The sequence below is a fragment of the Hemitrygon akajei genome, chromosome 2, assembly GCF_048418815.1.
Source record: "Hemitrygon akajei chromosome 2, sHemAka1.3, whole genome shotgun sequence".
Lineage (NCBI taxonomy): Eukaryota > Metazoa > Chordata > Chondrichthyes > Myliobatiformes > Dasyatidae > Hemitrygon > Hemitrygon akajei.
The window spans coordinates 45,081,654-45,101,344 of NC_133125.1; the positions used below are offsets into that span (position 1 = coordinate 45,081,654).

General features: G+C 37.5%; 1 protein-coding gene across 4 annotated transcripts in view; it reads left to right on the forward strand.

Annotated features, from left to right (window-relative positions):
- The window catches only part of LOC140741439 (spindlin-Z-like), a 110,024-nt gene extending 97,454 nt beyond the window's left edge, over positions 1–12,570 (forward strand). For all 4 annotated transcript variants that reach the window (XM_073071638.1, XM_073071650.1, XM_073071630.1 and 1 more), the window contains 3 exons: positions 2,167–2,417; positions 2,538–2,774; positions 6,353–12,570. In XM_073071638.1, coding sequence (XP_072927739.1) covers positions 2,167–2,417; positions 2,538–2,774; positions 6,353–6,555 — 691 coding nt within the window. In that variant the 3' untranslated portion in view covers positions 6,556–12,570. The remainder of the gene's footprint in view (positions 1–2,166; positions 2,418–2,537; positions 2,775–6,352) is intronic.
- Positions 12,571–19,691: the final 7,121 nt, after the last annotated feature.

A 19,691-nucleotide genomic window follows, 5' to 3' on the forward strand; every position in this document is an offset into this window, starting at 1 on the left:
GTTATTGGCATGAACAGGAAACAGGATTAATATGTTAGACAAAGGGAGGCAGTATACTATGTGAGAAAGGGTTGTTTTTGAGAAAGCCCAGTCGAATTTTCTTTTCATTGTTTTTCAAGTATTTTTAACTATTCTGTAGTTAAATTAAAAAAATCTCTAGTTTAAATATGCATAATCTGCAAATTCGTGAAATCCGAAAGTTTTTAAGGTCCCTCTGATTTGAATGATGGGTTTCTATCATATGCTACCATCTTGAAATTGAGGCATTTGTGCTTATCATTTATGGTATGTGGCAAAACATCTGAACAACACTGACTATGCTAGCATGGAAAGAAATTATAGAATTCTTCCATTCATGTAGAATGTTGGAAAATCTATAGAAACTAGGAAAGAATGAGTTGGAGCAAACCCCAAGATGGCTATTTGAGGGGCAGCACAGAAAGCTGTTTCGTTTTGCGGCGATAGTGATTCAAATCAGGAGATAGCTGAATACAGGACCATGTACCAACCTATGTCAGCTGACTTCAGTAAACTTGTTTATGAATTACTTGGAGTGTCACAACAAAGGAATTGTCCTGTTTTTGGATCACCTGCGCAAAAAGGTCAAACCATTTTAACAAGGATTGGAAATTAGTGAACATTGAGATTTTTACTTGCTGGTTGGAAAAACATCCATTTCATGAGAATGAGAGGCAAGAGAGTTAGTGAAGTAGGTTGATTTATTTGCAAGTGGCTCTGAGAAATATTCACCAATAGTAAATCTAATAATGTTTTTTTTCCCTCTATTCTAACTTGTATAATTTTTATTTGTAAAGCATATAGCCCACATAAGGTGCACAAAATGTCATTGCTTAATATTGTGACTAACAATAATACTGTTTAATATTATTAGTGATCAATGTTTATAATTAAAATTTATCTGCAATTTAAATATTGTGCATTTGCAAGTGATCAGATTGAAAACCGTCCACTGTGTATTTAGGTATTTATGCATTTTGAAAGCTTTTGTATATTAAAAGTTCCATGAAAAGTGGGAGTATTTAATATACATTGCTGAAGTGACTGATTATCCCAATATACGTGATTGCTATGGAAAGAATGCATTACCATATCAGACTGATAGCATTGATATTTATTAGTTTCTGTGTGTGTGTGTGTATGTGTGAGGTTGTGGTGGAAATTAGGTTGGTGATGCTGCATACCAAAGGGAAAGAAATAAACTACTGCAAATACTGGCAATCCAAAGGAAAAGTAGATCAGTCTGGAAATATTATTAATGTTGCCAAATCCTTGAGGCAAATCTGGACAGCTAGGGTTGCAATGGCCAATACTGGATGACATCTTTTTAAGATGAGTGGAGAAAAATTTAGGGGAGATGTCAGAGATAGTGTTTTCTCAATCTAGAAATTGGTAGTTGCCTGAATAGCACTGCTGAGGTTGGTGATGGAGGCTGATACAACAGAGACATTGAAAAGACACTTAGATAGTCAGATGGATCTCAGAAAAATGTAAGGTAATGAATTGTGTAGGAGAGTAGGGTTAGATTGACCATGGAGTAGGTGTATAATACAGGTTGGGTCAATATCATGGGCTTGACAGGCCCATACTGTGCTGTACTGTTCTGTGTTCATGGTGAGAGGACAATGAAATTAATGTTTTGAGTCTCATCTAAAAAGCATTTTGTTTCCCTTGGTTGGAATTAATATTCTTACTGGCCAGTAGTGTACTAATCAACTGTTCATCAGTCCTCTAGGGTGAGGCTCCAGACTGCCTTCTATTTTTTTTAATATATAGCTTATCGTGAAGGCTGAGAATTTAAATGATTACAGTATTACAACATTTCCATTATAGTGTATGTGTGCCTGATTGACATAGTGATTGCACTACAAAAGCTTTATTGGTATTTTACTTGTGCCTGTATCATATATTTACAAATATGAATAATTTGCCAGGTTACATATTACTTTTATAGAGGATAACTATTTTGGAGGAAATGGCTAATTTGTCTGCATAATCTATATGTATGTTGTTGCTTTTTTTTGTGTATATGCACTGCAATTTGACCAGCTATCTTATACTAATATTCTGTAAAAAAAAACAACACAAATGGATTTAATTTTTCCCCCCACTTGTGTTTACATTGCAAACCATTTTTCTGTTGTATAGGAAACATCGTAGCAATGTGGGGCCAAGCAAAACTGTAACTCATTCACGGCGAAATATCGTGGGTTGCAGAATTGAACATGGGTGGAAAGAACAAGGCGGAATTACACAATGGAAAGGCACAGTTTTGGATCAGGTTCCAGTAAATCCGGCACTTTACCTTATCAAATACGATGGATTCGACTGTGTATATGGACTTGAACTTCACAAAGATGAGAGGGTGTTAGGATTTCGGGTCCTCCCAGATAGAGTTTGTGAGTGATGATACGATTTCATAATCACTAATGACACTAAATAACATGATCAAGTTACATTTTTACCAGCATAATTCCATCAGTTGCTTAGTATTTTGTACATTTTTTTTTTGCTTTTAGCCGCTTCTCGAATCAGTGATGTAGATCTGGCAGAAATGATGATAGGCAAAGCAGTTGAGCACATGTTTGAGAAAGATGATGATGGGGCTAAAGATGAATGGCGGGGAATGGTGCTGGCACGTGCTCCAATCATGAATACGTGGTTTTATATCACCTATGAAAAGGATCCCGTCTTGTACATGTACCAGCTTTTAGAAGACTACAAAGAAGGAGATTTACGAATTATGCCTGACTCAAGTAAGTACCAAGTGAGGCTATTATTTTCTTAAATAATAAGATAAGACAGGACATAGGAGCACAATTAGGCCATCTGGCCCATTGAGTCTGCTCCATCATGGCTTGATCCAATTTTCCTCTCAGCCCCAATCTCCTGCCTTCTCCCAGTATCCCTTCATGCCTGACCAATCAAGAATCTATCAACTTCTGCCTTAAATATACATAAAGACTTGGCCTCCACAGCTGCCTGTGGCAAAGAATTCCTCAGAGTCACCACTCTCTGGCTAAAGAAATTCCTCCTCATCTCCTTTCTGAAAGGACGCCCCTCTACTCTGAGGCTGTGTCCCTTGGTCTTAGACTTTCCTACTGCAGGAAATATCCTCCCCACATCCACTCTATCAAGGCTTTCCACCATTCAATAAGTTTCAATGAGGTTACCTATCGTTCTTCTGAATTATAGTGAATACAGGCCCAGAGCCATCAAACACTCTTCATATGACAAGCCATTCATTCTTGGAATCATTTTCGTGAACTTCCTTTGAACCTTCTCCAGTTTCAGCACATCCTTTCTAAGATAAGGGGCCCAAAACTGCTCACAATGCTTCAAATGAGGCCTCACTAGTACTTTCAGTATCAACGTTACATCCTTACTTTTATATTCTAGTCCTCTTGAAATGAATGCTAGCATCGCATTTGTCTTCCTTACCACAGATTCAACCTGCAAATCAAACTTTAGGGAATCCTGCACAAGGACTCTCAAGTCCCTTTGCACCTCAGTTTTTACATTTCCTCTCCATTTAGAAAATGGTCAACCTATTCACTTTTTCTTCCAAAGTGTATAACCATACACTTCCCGACACTGTATTCCATCTGCCATGTCTTTGCTCATTCTCCAAATCTGTCTAAGTACCTTCTGTAGCTTCTCTACTTCCTCAAACTGCCTGCCCCTCCACCTATCTTTATATTGTCTGCAAACGTTGCAACAAAGCCATCAATTCCTTCATCCAAATCAATGACATAAAACGTAAAAAGAATTGGTCCCAACACAGACCACTGTGGAACACCACTAGTTACTGGCAGACGGCCAAAAAAGGGTCTCTTTATTCCCACTCTTTGCCTCCTATCAATCAGCCACCACTTTATCCAAGCTAGAATCTTACCTGTAATACCATGGGCTCGTAGCTTGTTGGGCACCCTCATGTGTGGCACCTTGTCAAAGGCCTTCTGAAAATCCAAGTACACAACATCAACAGATTCCCCTTTGTCTATCCTGCTTGATATTTCGTCAAAGAATTCCAGCAGATTTGTCAGGCAAGATTTTCCCATGCTGACCACAGCCTATTTTATCATGTCTCTAAGTACCCTGAGACCTCATTCTTAATAATCGGCTCCAACATCTTCCCAACCACTGAGGTCAGACTAACTAGCCTATAGTTTCCTTTCTTCTGCCTTTTTTCCTGCTTGAAGAATGCCATTTGTAATTTTCCAGTCTTCCAGGACTATTCCAGAATTTAGTGATTCTCATCATTACTAATAGCTCCATGATGTCTTCAGCCACCTCTTTCAGAATTCTTGGATGCACACCATCTGATCCAGGTGACACATCTATCTTCAGACCTTTAAGCTTCCCAAGAAATAATGCTCTTTCTCTGACTATTTGCTGTAAATAAAATACGACTAATGAAATGTATCTTAATTGGATGTTTGTGATGTAATGTTGGATTTCTGCAAGACCATACAGCTGGGGAGGTTAACATGTGGCATGCATTACATTTTGGGCATGCGCAAAATTTTTGTTGGCATGTGGCATGCAGAGCTGCCCCTTGATTCTTTACACCCCACCAACAATAAAAATATACAAAATGATTATCTTTACTACCAAATGATTTTTACAACCCGAGAGCAGTGAGATATTTTCACAAGAAAAGTCTCACACTGGCTTGGAATCCTTGTAGACCTAATGTATATATCAGTATCTGGATAGTAAACTGTTACAATAAAAATATTATTTAGAAATAATACTATTTTTCAATTGTCTATTTAAAAGTTTAATATTAAAAAATTTTCTAAAATTCTTTCATTTATTGCAAAATGTCTTTATTATGCTTTAATAGTAAAGCAGTGAATAACAATTAAATAACAAATTGGTGATGATCTTCCAAAAAATTCTCTCGCATGCCCTGGTGATTTTGAGCAGAGATTATCATCGATTAATTTTTAATCAATTATAATAATAATTATGAACTTCTTTCAGGAAAATGACACAAATATTTTCTTTAATAAAGTTGATAATTATTGTTACTAATTCATTAATCAATGATCATCTCTGCTGAAAATCACCATGAAACACAAGAAAATTTCTTGGAAGATTATCGCTAATTTGGGCACATGCTTTCAAAAGGGTTCACCATCCCTGCCATAGAGGCAGACTGATTATGTGGACTGGAATCATTGGTCATTCTTGTATCCCTTAAAAGTAATTATCTACTGGGCTCAACCAATTCCAGCTGAGCATTTTGATAAATTCTATCAATATTTTCCCATCAGAAAGCAACTCCTGATGAACATTGATATACAAAGGGAACTGGACATTTTGTCCACCGATTATCGAAAACAAACAAGCAGGTGAAGCAAGCAGTTAATAAGTCAAATAGTACTCTGGCATTCATTGTAGAGGGTTTTGCGTACAGAAGCAAGGACATTATATTACGATTATACAAGACCTAAGTGAGACTATACTTGCAGTACTGATTGGTTTCTTAACTAAAGGAGATATCCAATTAAGAGCAAGTGTAATGAAAATTTACTAGGGACTGTCTTAGAGAGGTAACGCTGCTGAGTGTATTGGTCAGGTACATAGCCTCAAGATTCGGAAGTAGATTTAGGATGGAGATGAGGAGGAATTGCCTTTCCCAGGCAGTGATGAATCTGTGGAATTCTCTGCCCAATGATGCATTGGAGGCTACCTCAGTAAATATATTTAAGACAAGGTTGAATAGATGTTTGCATAGTAGGGGAATTAAGGGTTATGGAGAAAAGGCAGGTATGTAGAGATGAGTCCATGGCCAGATCAGCCATGATCTTATTGTATGGTGGAGCAGGCTCGACGGGCCAGATGGCCTACTCCTGCTCCAATTTCTTGTGTTCTTATGTAGGTAGCCTGTATTCACTAAATTGCAGAAAACATGTGGGAAGATACCGTTGAAGTGTACAAAATTCTGATAGACATTGACAGGCTGAATGTAGGAACAGCGTTTTATCTGGACTGAGGATTCTAGAACTGGGGGTGGGCTGCAGTCTTGGGACATTTAAAACTGAGAAGAGTGGCAGTTTCTTCACTTAGAGGGTAGTAAATCTGTGGATTTGTTTTTATCCACTGAAACAGTGATATCACTGAATGTATTTAAGGCATTAGTATATCTCTTGTCACAAAGGCATCAAAAATACGGTATTGAGATAGAGGATCAGCCATAATAATTTTGAATGGTGGAGAGGATTGAAGGGTAAGTGGTCTACTTTTTTTTTAAAAAGTGCTTAAGTAGAATGATTTACAGACTCCTAGTTTTGCTGACGGTTAAAATTTCTGATTGATTCTACAGATAACGATTCTCCACCAGCTGAGAGAGAACCAGGAGAAGTAGTAGACAGCTTGGTGGGTAAACAAGTGGAATACGCCAAAGAAGATGGCTCAAAGAGGACTGGCATGGTCATCCACCAAGTAGAAGCCAAACCATCAGTGTATTTTATCAAATTTGATGATGATTTTCACATTTATGTTTACGATTTAGTAAAAACTTCTTAGATGCACTCCATAATATAATGGGAAGGCCATATTGGCCTGTACGTGAACTAATTCCATATGTGGACATTGATAAACTAGGCTTCTAGAAGTCCAGTAGATGTGTAAGCTCATAATCTCTGCCAACAGAAGTTTGAATCAGATAAATGGTTCTATAAATATTTCCATTTATGATGGTATGAACGCAAGATGGTTTTTTTTTTGCAGAAGGAAGTCTTAAACCAGTATTTAAAAGAAATGGAAACAAGATTTCCAGTGCACTTTGTCACAAATGTGCTAGAAGATAATAAACATGAGCAAGGGTTTGGCAATAGAGTGAGTAAATATAGTAGCATAAATTTCAACTCGACTTAGCAAAACAATCATCTGAATTGGGGGGGGGGGGTAAACAGTGGTGAGGGAAGAGAGTAATGGACTGGTCATTGTCTTATAGCTCGTTTCTATTTAACATCACATTTGAGGATCGTGACTCTTATTTGAAGTTGAGCACATCTTTGGGCTCAGAGTAAGCTGAAAATTTATTAAAATTTTACTGTATAGAATTAGATCTTCTTTATGGCCTGTTGCAGTAATATTAAGAAGTGGAGTTCAATATTTTTCATAAAGCCTTTTCTTTCAAAATGAACGTAATAAATGTCATAAATTAGCCATAATTTGTTATGTGGTGAACAGTGCATATGTCTGAAGAAATTAATGAGATAAAGGAGTAAGGGGAATAGAATAATTTGCTAATCTTTGGGAAAGCTTGACTAGTATGTCATTGAAGTAGTAATTTTATTTTTTTTTGTGATATAATCATCGTGGTATTTATTATCCATCCCAGTTGCCCTGAAAAGATGGCATACTGTTGATTTAAACTGCTGCCTTCCACATGTTGAATATCAGCAGTTTGATTCAAGTGAATGCCTCCTCAAGACAACTTGGTGAAGCATGTTGTTGAACATAAACCAGCCAATTTGGATAAGGTTTGCAGGTTCCTGCTCTAAAGAACACTTTATGACCATGTAACAGCTTTGGGTTTACTTTAAGCAATATTGGTTTCAAATTTAACACAATCTTCTGATTACCATCAAGAAATTATCTAAAAACACCCAATGTTATTTTGTAAATTATAACTTGTACAGTTTTTCTTATTTTACGTAGCTAATTTTTGGTATGCATTTTATCAACAATGGAAAAAGATACATTTTTACCCTAAAATGGTGGTTAATTGACTGCATATTGTAAACATTTTCATTCAAGTGTAATAATTTGTCAATTTAATAACTAATTTCTATTTCTGCAGCTTGCTTACTGTTCTATTTATTTTTCTCTACCTTTTCTCAAACCTTCACTCCAGTCCATCCCATCTCCTTTATTTTCTGCATGTGTGCACTCCTAAATCCAAAATCCAACCCTTCAGCATTCTTCACCACCTAATTCTTCAATGTGTCCCAGGCTTCACTGCATTTCCATAATTCCACACAATTTCTCTGCCTCTCGGTATTCTCCAAAGAGACTGACTAGACTCTAATTGCTTTCTGTGTAATTGCCAAAAACTGTGTGGCCTACAGGAACTATTCTTTCGTCCTGTTTCCTGTCCCACTGCCTCTTCCAAAGATAACTTTAGGACTTTGCCAATGAACCAATTATCATCATCCAGTTCTACATTTCACCTCAGAATGTTGGCCCACTTGTGAATAAGTTTGTTAACATTTGTGAGTTTAATGAGAATGGGTGTATTGACATCATGATTTTGATGGCTGAGGGGTGTTCACAGTTCCCCTTAAATCTCTGCCAAACTTAGCTTTCCACAGATGGCATCAACCAAACTCCCTTTCTGGTGATCCAACTCTTTCCACTAATTTATACCATGGTCATCGTGCCCTCTAGCATTTCCTCTAACTTTAAGCATCTTGCCACCTTCTCCCTGTCTTTGATTTTGTCCCTCCCCCTGAAAAAGACTATATCCTAGTTACAGCTCTATTTGAAAATCTCCAATCCGTACAGCTTTTTGTCCGACTTTTACCACCATACTTCTGCAGTTATTCACCTGTTCAACGTATCCACTTTCTTTACTGTTCTAAGTTGTCTTCCTGTCAGGTGACAACACACTATTGACTTCTCAATTTTGAATCCCTTTACTGTTGTCTACTTTGTGGCCTAGAGGTATCTGCATACCTCCAGTTCTAACATCTTGTTCATTTCTGCTTGCTAATCTCCAACCATTGGTTACTGTGGCTCTCCCTGCCCCCCCCCCCACACCAAATGTCTTCATGTTTCCTTTTTCATTAGAACTTCACTTAAGAAGTACCTTTTTGACTCTCTGCCCAATAGTTCTGTTATGAATTGGTGTCAGTTTTATTTGATAATAATCTGCAGTGCTCCTGAGATGTTTTAAATTGCTTAAAGTGCTAAAATTTGCTTCTGTTGTTACTGCACAGTATAGCTGAAATAATTCCTATAAGTATCAGAAACCGATTTGCCTCTAGCTGGATGAATATTGATCGTCAAATTTGAATAATTTATGTAATTTATATAACATCAAGGTAAGACTTAGATAAAAATAAGAACCCTTTAACAACTAAACATTATGTGAAACTTTTGTATCATATTTGTACTTTCTATAATACTCCATCGTAAACCTTGAATTCTGTCATTGTACAGTAGGCGACAGTATTGTAGATATTAAACTGCAGTTCAAATGGTGACATTAGAAGTTGCTGCTTAGACCTTGCTTATGGGTCTTCAGTAATTGTGTGCTTTCATTCAGTCAAAGGAAATTGCAAGAGGTCAAGTATGTTGTCATTGGTTGGAGAAGCAGTCAGAAGTTTTCTGCCTTGAGATTCTTTGAATACCTCATCAGAGGAATGCAGGAAAATTACCTGTACTAAGAATATGAAGGTTTATTGTGCAGTAAGAAAGGCAGTGCAACGAAAGATGATTTTTATCCCGGTTAGGATATTTTAGTGTTACAATATCTGATGGCATAACAAATTGTTGATAAATTCAAATTTTTGTATTGCCACTGAGTAACTATTTTTGAAATATTACCAATGTTGCAATTGTGAGAGGTAAACAGGCTAGACACTATATGATTTTACAAAAAAATAGATTATAATCTATTTTAATAAGAAATGCATGGTCAAGTTTATTAATTTGCAATAGTCTTTTTATTTTCTCCTTTAAAATTGACCAGATTGAGAACATTTATAGTCAGTGTTGCTCTCTAAAGAATATTATTAGCAAACGGGAGATATTTCATACCACTCCCAGATCTAACATCTGCCTGTGTTTAATCTCAATAATTTAAAACATTAATGCCAGTGTTCCTAAATTTAATAGTGGATAAGCCAACAATTTTAGTTTCTTTAGGTATTTTGGAAACATTGCATAGGTTACCTATACCATGACAGTGCAAATTGAAATATTTAGCCTCTACCATTGGAGGTATCATTGGATATCCCTGCTGTAGTATTTCAAATTGTGTATTTATCCTATAACAGTATTGCCAATCATATGACATGAATACTTTTTATTTACTGTTCCAATTTTTTCTTCAGCTTTTATTGACAGCTGTTAATTACACCAGAATATATTTCCATGAGCACTGCTGGAAATCCAATAGTTTCTCCAAGTAATAATTAGATTTAAAATGCATTAATATTGGCTGGATATTGAAGTATAAAGAGGCATAATCTAAACATTCAAATCAGCTGCCAAGGAATGAACATTTGCCATATCTGGCTCTGTATTAGTCCCTCAATTGAAACTTACTGCAAAATGCTTGTAGTGATTTTTACAATTGGTTTTAGCAAACAGTAGATTAACCTAAAGCTTTCCTGGTGTGTACACCATTAGTAGTTGTAAGATTCTCCAAAATAAAACTGGTACCAATTTGTGTGCCTAAATACTTCTCAAGCATAATAAACACTATGCTGGAACTAGTCCTATGTTTGTTGCTCCTTCTGGGATATGAAGCAAAATATGATTCAGTGTTAACTTTTGATTTGCCAGTTCCAATAATCTGAGCCGTAGATTTTAATTGACTATATATAGTTTTGGCAGCACAATGCCTGTTTGGTTAATTCTTAGTGCACAAGGTATTTTCATAGCTTCTGATGTAAATAGAACTTTTTTTTTGTTTCAAAGCTGTTAATGCAATGATATGTCAGTTATGATTTAAAGGTGTTTGGCTTGTGTTTCTATATTTAGTTAATGGAATTTAGAACACTGAAATAAGCCACTTAAATCTGATAATATGATAAAAAGATGCTTTTTTTAACTCATAGACCTTTCAAAACCCTCGTTCTCAATGTTTGTTATCAAAACAGGCAAAAGCAGCTACCTAGCTTTTGCTGTTAAACTAGCAGTCATTTTCAATAACTTATGATATATTTTCTATGAGTTCTGCCTTTGAAGTACAACATTATTTGGGTTTTCTGAACCAGGATGATAATTTTCACTTTAAAGAACATGTTAACCATCTTCCCAAGTGCTTGCTTTATTTATTCAAGTTATTTCTTCTCTTTAGCCTTGTGCATAAACACATTACAATTTTATTCTTCAGTCATCAATGTGCAGGTATTGTGATTCAACCAGTATTCTAATGTGAGCAACCAAAGGCAGATCATATGTTCTTTTTAGACTATTTATGTTAGCAAATAGTTTCTTGTATACTTTTTTTATGAACCACTCTTTAACCTAACCCAAGTCTGTTTTGTTAATATATGTAAACAATTTCATACTACAGTGTTGGCAGAGTTTCTGCAAATGTTGTCACTTTGTAAATTTAATAGAATGCAATCTTTAAGGTTTTAGGTCTAACCCCTATTTACAGTTGAAATAAATTTGAAGTCCTTCCTAAGACAAATCGGGCAGAGATCTTTAAATCTGAAAATGAAGTAATGAGTGACAAATTGACTTTCAGATTTAGATGCAGTGCAGACATGACCCTGGTTAACAGTCTTTTTCTGGGAGCCAACAGTGCTAAAATTTTCTTGGGGCTTGTGATTATAAGTGACACAATCTTGGATATGTAATAAAAATAGTTGATCATTTAACTTGGGCTATATACTATGTGAAGTACAGCTTCTATATTGTGATCTTTTAAATGCAATGTGTTTTTCTGCATGTTCTAAAGTTAGAGCCATTTCACATAACCAGCTTTGCATGTAGAACTATATTTTAGTTTGTCTGTTTGCTTATTGTATTGTCTGATTGTAAGCTAGGCTGAAATGTACTGGTTTTAGAGCAGTGCCAATTGTTGTGGCTTATATCGTAAAAAGGACCATACTTTTTTATTTTCTGAGTGGCGGGTTCTTGGGTGAGGGCAAGTTGTGGTAGGGAAAATTTACCAAGGGTTGCTTGTGAATTAATAAATATCAAAAGAACCTAGGTTTATTCATTAAAACATGCAACCCTTCTTGGAATGTATCTTGGACATATTGAAGTGTCAAGTTTTCAATAGTCTTGAAATTTTCATCACTCATTGGCATTTAAGCGAATGAGCCTTTTGTTATTAATTGCAATTCGGATGAGCATTTATTGATACCTTTGCCTTGAGCAATTGTTTTATTTAATATAGACTCAGCAAATATAACACCATGCAGCCTTAGTTTAGAAGGAGGCATAACAAGTGTGTATATGCACACATTTATACAGGGGTAAGTTTGATAATGGGCCTTCTGATATGACTTGATTTTACAAATCAAAGTCCAATATTTCCACAATTACATTTTGGAAATATTCTTTAATGAGGTGGGGGGAGGGGAAACACCACCATTAGAGTACAATGTACAATTACAAATGTATGGTCCTTTATTAGTTAGTGTTTTTTTCCCAAAAAAACTACTCAGCATAAATGTACAATTGAAATGTAATGTTGATGTTTGCTTCTGGAATTAGGCAAATTTTCAGATGTATAGACATTGTAGATCATGTTGCTGTAAGCCATTAGTTCTATCAACATCTTTAAAATCTTGTGCAAGTTTTTTTATAATGTTGTATAAATATAAAAATAAAAAAGTGCAATTAAAATGTCTATCATACTATTTTAAACACAAACAAGCGAGAATCTGCAGATGCTGGAAATCCAAGCAACACACACAAAATGCTGGAGGAACTCAGCAGGCCAGGCAGCATCTATGGGGAAAATGTACAGTCGATGTTTCTGACTGAGTCCCTTTGGCAGGACTGGAGAAAAAAGATGAGCAGGTGAGGGGAGGGAGAGAGAAACAAAAGTTGATAGGTGAAACTGCGAGGGGGAGGGATAAAGCTGGGAAATTAGTGAAAGAGATACAAGGCTGGAGAAGGGGGAAATCTAATAGAAGACAGAAGGCCATGCAAGAAAGAAAAGGGGGAAGGAGCCCCAGAGGAAGGTGATGGGCAGGCAATGGAGATAAAGTGAGAGGGGGGAAAAGGGGATGGGGAATGATGAAGGGGAGGAGCATTACTTGAAGTTCAAGAAACCAATGTTTAGTCTATCAGATTGGAAGCTACCCAGATATATACAAGGTGTTCCTCCAACCTGAGTGTGGCCTCATCATGACAGTACAGGAGGCCATGGATTGATGTATGGGAATGGGAAGTGGAATTAAAATGGATGGCCACTGGAAGATCCTGCTTCTGGCAGACACAGCGTAGGTGCTCAGCGAAGCGGTCTCCTAATCTACGTTGGGTCTCACCAATATAACTTTTAAACTAAACTCAAATTCTTATTTAGCTTGTAGGCCATTAACACTGAATAAGAATTACATTCCAGTATTTACAATTTTGTTGCTTTTCTGTATTATTTTTACTTTAATTAGATCATGCATTACTCTGATGTTTATATATTAAAAAATAAACCCTGGTCATGTAGACACAGGCTTATCCTCAAGTAACTGAGTTTTACATTCCTTCCAACAGAAATCTAAAATGAAAGTAATAGGAGAAAAGCTGTAGTTTGAAAACATTGTAGTGTTTTGTTTCATATGTCAAGCACCAGCCACACTAAACAAATCATTAGTGAATAGAGTATAAGAGTAACAAAAACTTCAATTAACATAAGGAAATAGGCAAGAAATATTGTTCATGAGCTACAGCTAACTGACTAATGTTACAATGGAAGTAAAACTTGTTGGGAAAAGGGTAGAATTGGTGTTAAAAGGGTCTAGTGGAGTAGATTAACTGTAGATAAATTTGGGACAGCAGTATAGTAACTAAGTGGGAAAAGCCTTTGAAAGATAATTGAGCAAGTACTGGTTAAATGTTTAGCTGCAAAATTAAATTGCAAAAACGATTGGGAAGGAAGATGAAAAATAAAAATGAATTTAGAGCAGTAGAGTTGTGTGTGTGGGGGGAGGTGGAGGAATGACAAGCATTTAAGATAATTGTACGCAACTTGTATCACTCATAATATGATGTTTTTATCTGCAATTTGAGAAGGATAAGGGCAGCTCGGAGGTGTCAGTGTTGCAGTTGAACAGGGGAAACTATGGAGCCATCAGGGAGGAGCTGGCCAAAGTTGACTGGATGGATAGCCTAGCAGAAAAGACAGTGGAACAGCAATGGCAGGTATTCTTGGGAATAATGCACAAGCTGCAAAATCAGTTCATCCCCCAGAGAAGGAAGGATTCAAAGGGGGGAAAGGGGCCACAGTGGTTGACAAAGGAAGTCAGAGATTGCATAGCATTAAAAAAAAGGAAGTATGACAGAGCTAAGGTGGGTGGGAGGATAGATGATTGGGAAGTTTTTAAGGAACAACAGAACTTAACTAAAAAGACAATACGGGGAGAAAAAATGAGGTACGAACGCAAGCTAGCCAGGAATATAAAGGAAGATAGCAAAAGCTTTTTTAGGTATGTGAAGAGAAAGAAGATAGTTAACAATGTTGGGCCCTTGAAGAATGAATTGGGTGAAATTGTTATGGGAAACAGAGAAATGGCAGAAGAATTTAATGAGTACTTTAGATCTGTTTTCACTAAGCAATTTCCATACATCTGGGACACAAGCAATCTCCCAGATATATGGATGGGCCAAGGACATAGGGTAACAGAGGAGATGAACCAGATTGACATTAGGAAGGAAATGGTGATGAGAAGACTGATGGGACTGAAGGCTGACAAATCCCCAGGTCCAGATGGTCTGCATCCTAGGGTACTAAAGGAGGTGGCCCTGGAAATTGCAGATGCATTGGTAATCATTTTCCAATGTTCCTTAGATTCAGGATCAGTTCCTGAGGATTGGAGAATGGCTAATGTTATCCCACTTTTTAAGAAAAGAGGGAGTGAGAAAACAGAGAACTATCGACCTGTCAGCCTGACATCGGTGGTGGGGAAGATGCTAGAGTCCATTATTAGGGATGAAATAGTGGCATATCTAGATAGCAGTGATAGGATTGGGCCGAGCCAGCATGAATTTACCGAGGGAAAATCATGCTTGACTAATCTGTTGGAGTTTTTCGAGGATGTAACCAGGAAGTTAGACGGGGGAGATCCAGTGGATGTAGTGTACCTCGATTTTCAGAAGGCATTTGATAAGGTCCCACATAAGAGATTGGTGGGTAAAATCAAAGCTCAGGGCATCGGGGGGGGGGGGGGGGGGGGGAAGACATTGACATGGATAGAAAACTGGTTGGCAGATAGAAAGCAAAGGGTAGCGGTGAATGGGTGTTTCTCGGAATGGCAGGTGGTGACTAGTGGGGTGCCACAGGGCTCGGTATTGGGACCACAGCTGTTTACAATTTATGTCAACGATTTGGATGAAGGCATTGAAAATAACATCAGCAAATTTGCTGATGATACTAAGCTGGGTGGCAGTGTGACATGTGATGGGGATGTTAGGAGAATTCAGGGTGACTTGGATAGGCTGGGTGAGTGGGCAGATACTTGGCAGATGACGTTTAATGTGAATAAGTGTGAGGTTATCCACTTTGGGAGTAAGAAACAGGAAGGCAGATTATTATCTGAACGGTGTAGAGTTAGGTAAGGGAGAAATACAAAGAGATCTAGGAGTCCTTGTTCATCGGTCACTGAAGGTGAATGAGCAAGTGCAGCAGGCAGTGAAGAAGGCTAATGGAATGTTGGCCTTTATTACAAAGGGAATTGAGTACAAGAGCAAGGAAATCCTCTTGCATTTGTACAGAGCCCTGGTGAGACCACACCTGGAGTATTGTGTACAGTTTTGGTATCCAGGGTTAAGGAAGGACATCCTGGCTGTAGAGGAAGTGCAGCGTAGATTCACGAGGTTAATTCCTGGGATGTCTGGACTGTCTTACGCAGAGAGGTTAGAGAGACTGGGCTTGTACACGCTGGAATTAAGGAGATTGAGAGGGGATCTGATTGAAACATATAAGATTATTAAGGGATTGGACAAGATAGAGGCAGGAAATATGTTCCAGATGCTGGGAGAGTCCAGTACCAGAGGGCATGGTTTGAGAACAAGGGGTAGGTCATTTAGGACAGAGTTAAGGAAAAACTGCTCCCAGAGAGTTGTGGGGGTCTGGAATGCACTGCCTTGGAAGGTAGTGGAGGCCAATTCTCTGGATGCTTTCAAGAAGGAGCTAGATAGGTATCTTATGGATAGGGGAATCAAGGGATATGGGGACAAGGCAGGAACCGGGTATTGATAGTAGTTGATCAGCCATGATCTCAAAATGGCAGTGCAGGCTCGAAGGGCCGAATGGTCTACTTCTGCACCTATTGTCTATCACTGTTAGTCATGTGGAGCCAATTTCTTGATTGCTTTAAATTATGAGGCAGAGTTCAAATAGTGAAACATGGCTTTTTTTTGTGAAATGATCAATTAAATGTAAATGTACTGTGGTTCCAGTAAATTCTGATCCCATTTATTTATATATGTAAACTCTGTGCTATAGCAGATTTTTCCAAATATTCTGAAATATAGAGAACAAACAATGTAGATTTTTGTTGTATTTTCAGATTCAAACTATTTGAATATATCAAATGTTAACCAGATTCAAAACTCTGACATTGCTCTAGATAGGCCAATTTGGTAATGGTACATTTCAACTAACTGACAATGACCTATATATACTATACTGTAAATATGTACATCAAGACTATGTTTACCACTTGTCAAAACAGTTTCACCCTGTTTCCAAATGTGACTGCAGACTTTTCCCTGAAGAATGGGCTGGAATGTGTCGAATCTGAATCTGATGGCCTTGTTTATTTTAATTGGTCTTTCCTGTTTTAATATTGCGCAGTGTAAATCACAATGTATTATACTGCTAAAACTGTAGATGCACTTGTAAGAGAAATTTACAAGTTAACTTCCACTTTTTTCTCCTCCACAATCTCCGCTCAAATTACTTTCCCCTCCCACAATAACTGCGTAAAACTCAAAACTGGAAATAATTCGACATTAGAGATAACCATTTTGCTTTAGCCAAAATTCACCTCTTCTCCAGCAAAAATAAATTACTTGCCAGAAAGAGGGGACAGAAATAAAGTGGGGAATTGATGCTTGGAGCCAACGAGAGTGGATGAGCATTAAATGAGCAGCATTCATCAAGAAGAACATGGGGAACTGAGATCAGGAAGGTGTATACTGATATTCTACAGCGTGTTGATCTTGAGGAGATGGTGTTGAGTCCTTTGAAGAATATTATGGTGGACAAATCCTTGGGGCCTGATGTAATCTATCTCAGGGTATTGAGGAAGGCAAGGGAGAATTCTGGGGCCATAGAAACCTCTTTAGCTGTAGGAGAGGTCCCAGAAGACAGAATAGCTAATATTTACTGTTCCTTTAAGAAGCGCAATAAAGACAAACCAGGAAATTACTGGCAAGTATATTTCAAGATTGGGTTTGCATTTATCTAGAAAAGCTTGGGCCTATTAGGGATAATTAGCATTACTTTTTACAGGGTAGTCATGAGTTATAAACTTGATTGAGCTTTGATGAATAATAACAGTTAATGTGGTCTTTAGTAAAACATTTGGCAAGGTACGTGGTAATGTCATAGTTGACTGATCTACAAGATTAAGGCACATGAGATCCACAGACTATGTGGATGGATTCAAAATTGGCTTGTCCATAGATGACAAACTCTAGTGCTTGTGTGGTGCTATGGTGACTGCAGTTCTGTGTTTAGTGGCGTCCCACAAGGATTAGTGCTGAGATCATTGATATAAACGACTTGGATAAAGATACACGTGTTGATTAGTAAGTTTGCAGATGACAAGTGGTCATTGGGATATAGCCCAGTTGGAAATTTGCAGAAAGAAATGGCAGATGATACTTAATTTGGGTAAGTGTGGGGTGTTAACACTTTATAAGGTAGTATATAGTAAATGCAAAACCCCTTGGCGCACCTGATGTATAGAGAGATCTTGGGTTGGAAGTCCATAAGCTCTCTGAATGTAACAACACAAGTAGACAGTGATAAATGAGGTGGATGGTATACTTTATTAGTCAGAGCACTAAGTATGTTAAGTCACTTTGCAGCTATATAAAACTTTGGTTAGGCCACATTGGGAGTATTTTGTCCAGTGATGTTCATTATATTACAAGAAGGATGTTATGCCTTTGCAGAGGGTGTGAAAGTAGTTTATCATGACGTTGCCTGCTATAAGGAGATGTTGGATAACATTGTTTTCTTTGGAGCTTCAAAGGCTGAGTGACGTGATAAAACTATGAGAGGCATAGATAGAATCTTTTACCTAGAATGGAAATTTCAAATACTAGAGGGCATAGATTTAAGGGGAGAGGTGGAAAGTTTAAAGATTTGTAGGGCAAGTTTATTTTTCTTAAAACACAGCAGCAGGTGTTTGGAATGCTCTACCAGGAAGGTGGTGGAAGCAAATACAATAGCAATGTTTTAAGAGGCATGTGAAGGGATATAGACAATATGCAGACATGGGATGAGTTTAAATTGTTATTATAGTCAGCATGAATATTGTGAGCTGAAAGGCATGTTCCTCTGCTGGACTATATATGCAAGAAAATATTTGTGAACCCTTTGCAGTTACCCGGTTTTCTGCATTAATTGCTCATAAAATGTGGTTTGATCTTCATCTAAGTCATAATAATACACGCAATCTGCCTAAACTAATAGCAAACATTGTGCTTCTTGTCAATATGGAGTATACCATTTAAACAATCACAATCTAGGTTCAAAAAAGTTTGTGAACCTCTGGGGTAGTGCCTTCTACAAAAGCTATTTGGAGTTGGGTGTTCCAATAAATGAGAAGAGATTAGAGGTGTGGGTTGTAGAGGTGCTTTGCTCCATATAAAAGACACACAAAGGTTACTGACACAGCCTGCTTTTCTCAAGAGAGATCTGTTTATGTGCACCATGCCTCAATCAAAACAACTTTCAGAGGACCTTAGAAGAATTGTAGAGATGTATGAAGCTGGAAAAGGCTACAAAAACATTTCTGAATACCTGTGTGTTCGTCAGTCCACAGAAAGAGAAAGAGGAATTTCAGTACTATTGCTACTCTTACTAGGAGTGGGCATTCTGCTAAGATCATACCAATAGACTACATGCAATGCTGAAGGAGGTGAAAAAGAACCCAAGGGTAACAGCAAAAGACCTGCAAAAATCTCTAAAGCTTGCTGAAGTCCTTGTTCATGTGTCCACTAAGAAAAACACTGAACATGAATGTTCATGGAAGGACACCGTAGGAAACCACTGTTCTTAAAAAATATATATAATTATAGCTGCACATCTCAAGATTGCAAAAGACCACCTAGATGTTCCACAATATTCTGTGGACAGATGAGACAAAAGTTGAACTTTTTGGCAGAAATGCACACTGCTATGTTTGGAGGAAGGAGCATCATGGTTTAGGGATGCTTTGCTGACCCAGGTCCTTGACACCTTGCAATCCTTGAGGGAACAATGAATTCAAACTTGTATCAATACATTTTACAGGAGAATGTTAGGGTAGAGGTCTGTCACTTGAAGCTTAATAGAAGTTGGATGATGGAACAAGACAATGATCCAAAACAAAGGTAAATTAACAATAGAATGGTTTAAAAAGAAAGTATGGCTTTTGGAATGACTGAGTCAGGCTCCAGACCTTAACCCAATTGAGATGCTGTGGCATGACCTAAAGAGGGCTGTTCATGCAAAGCATCCCAGAAATATTGATGAAACAGTTTTGTATGGAGGAATGGTCTAAAATTCCTCCTCACTGTTGTGCAAGTCT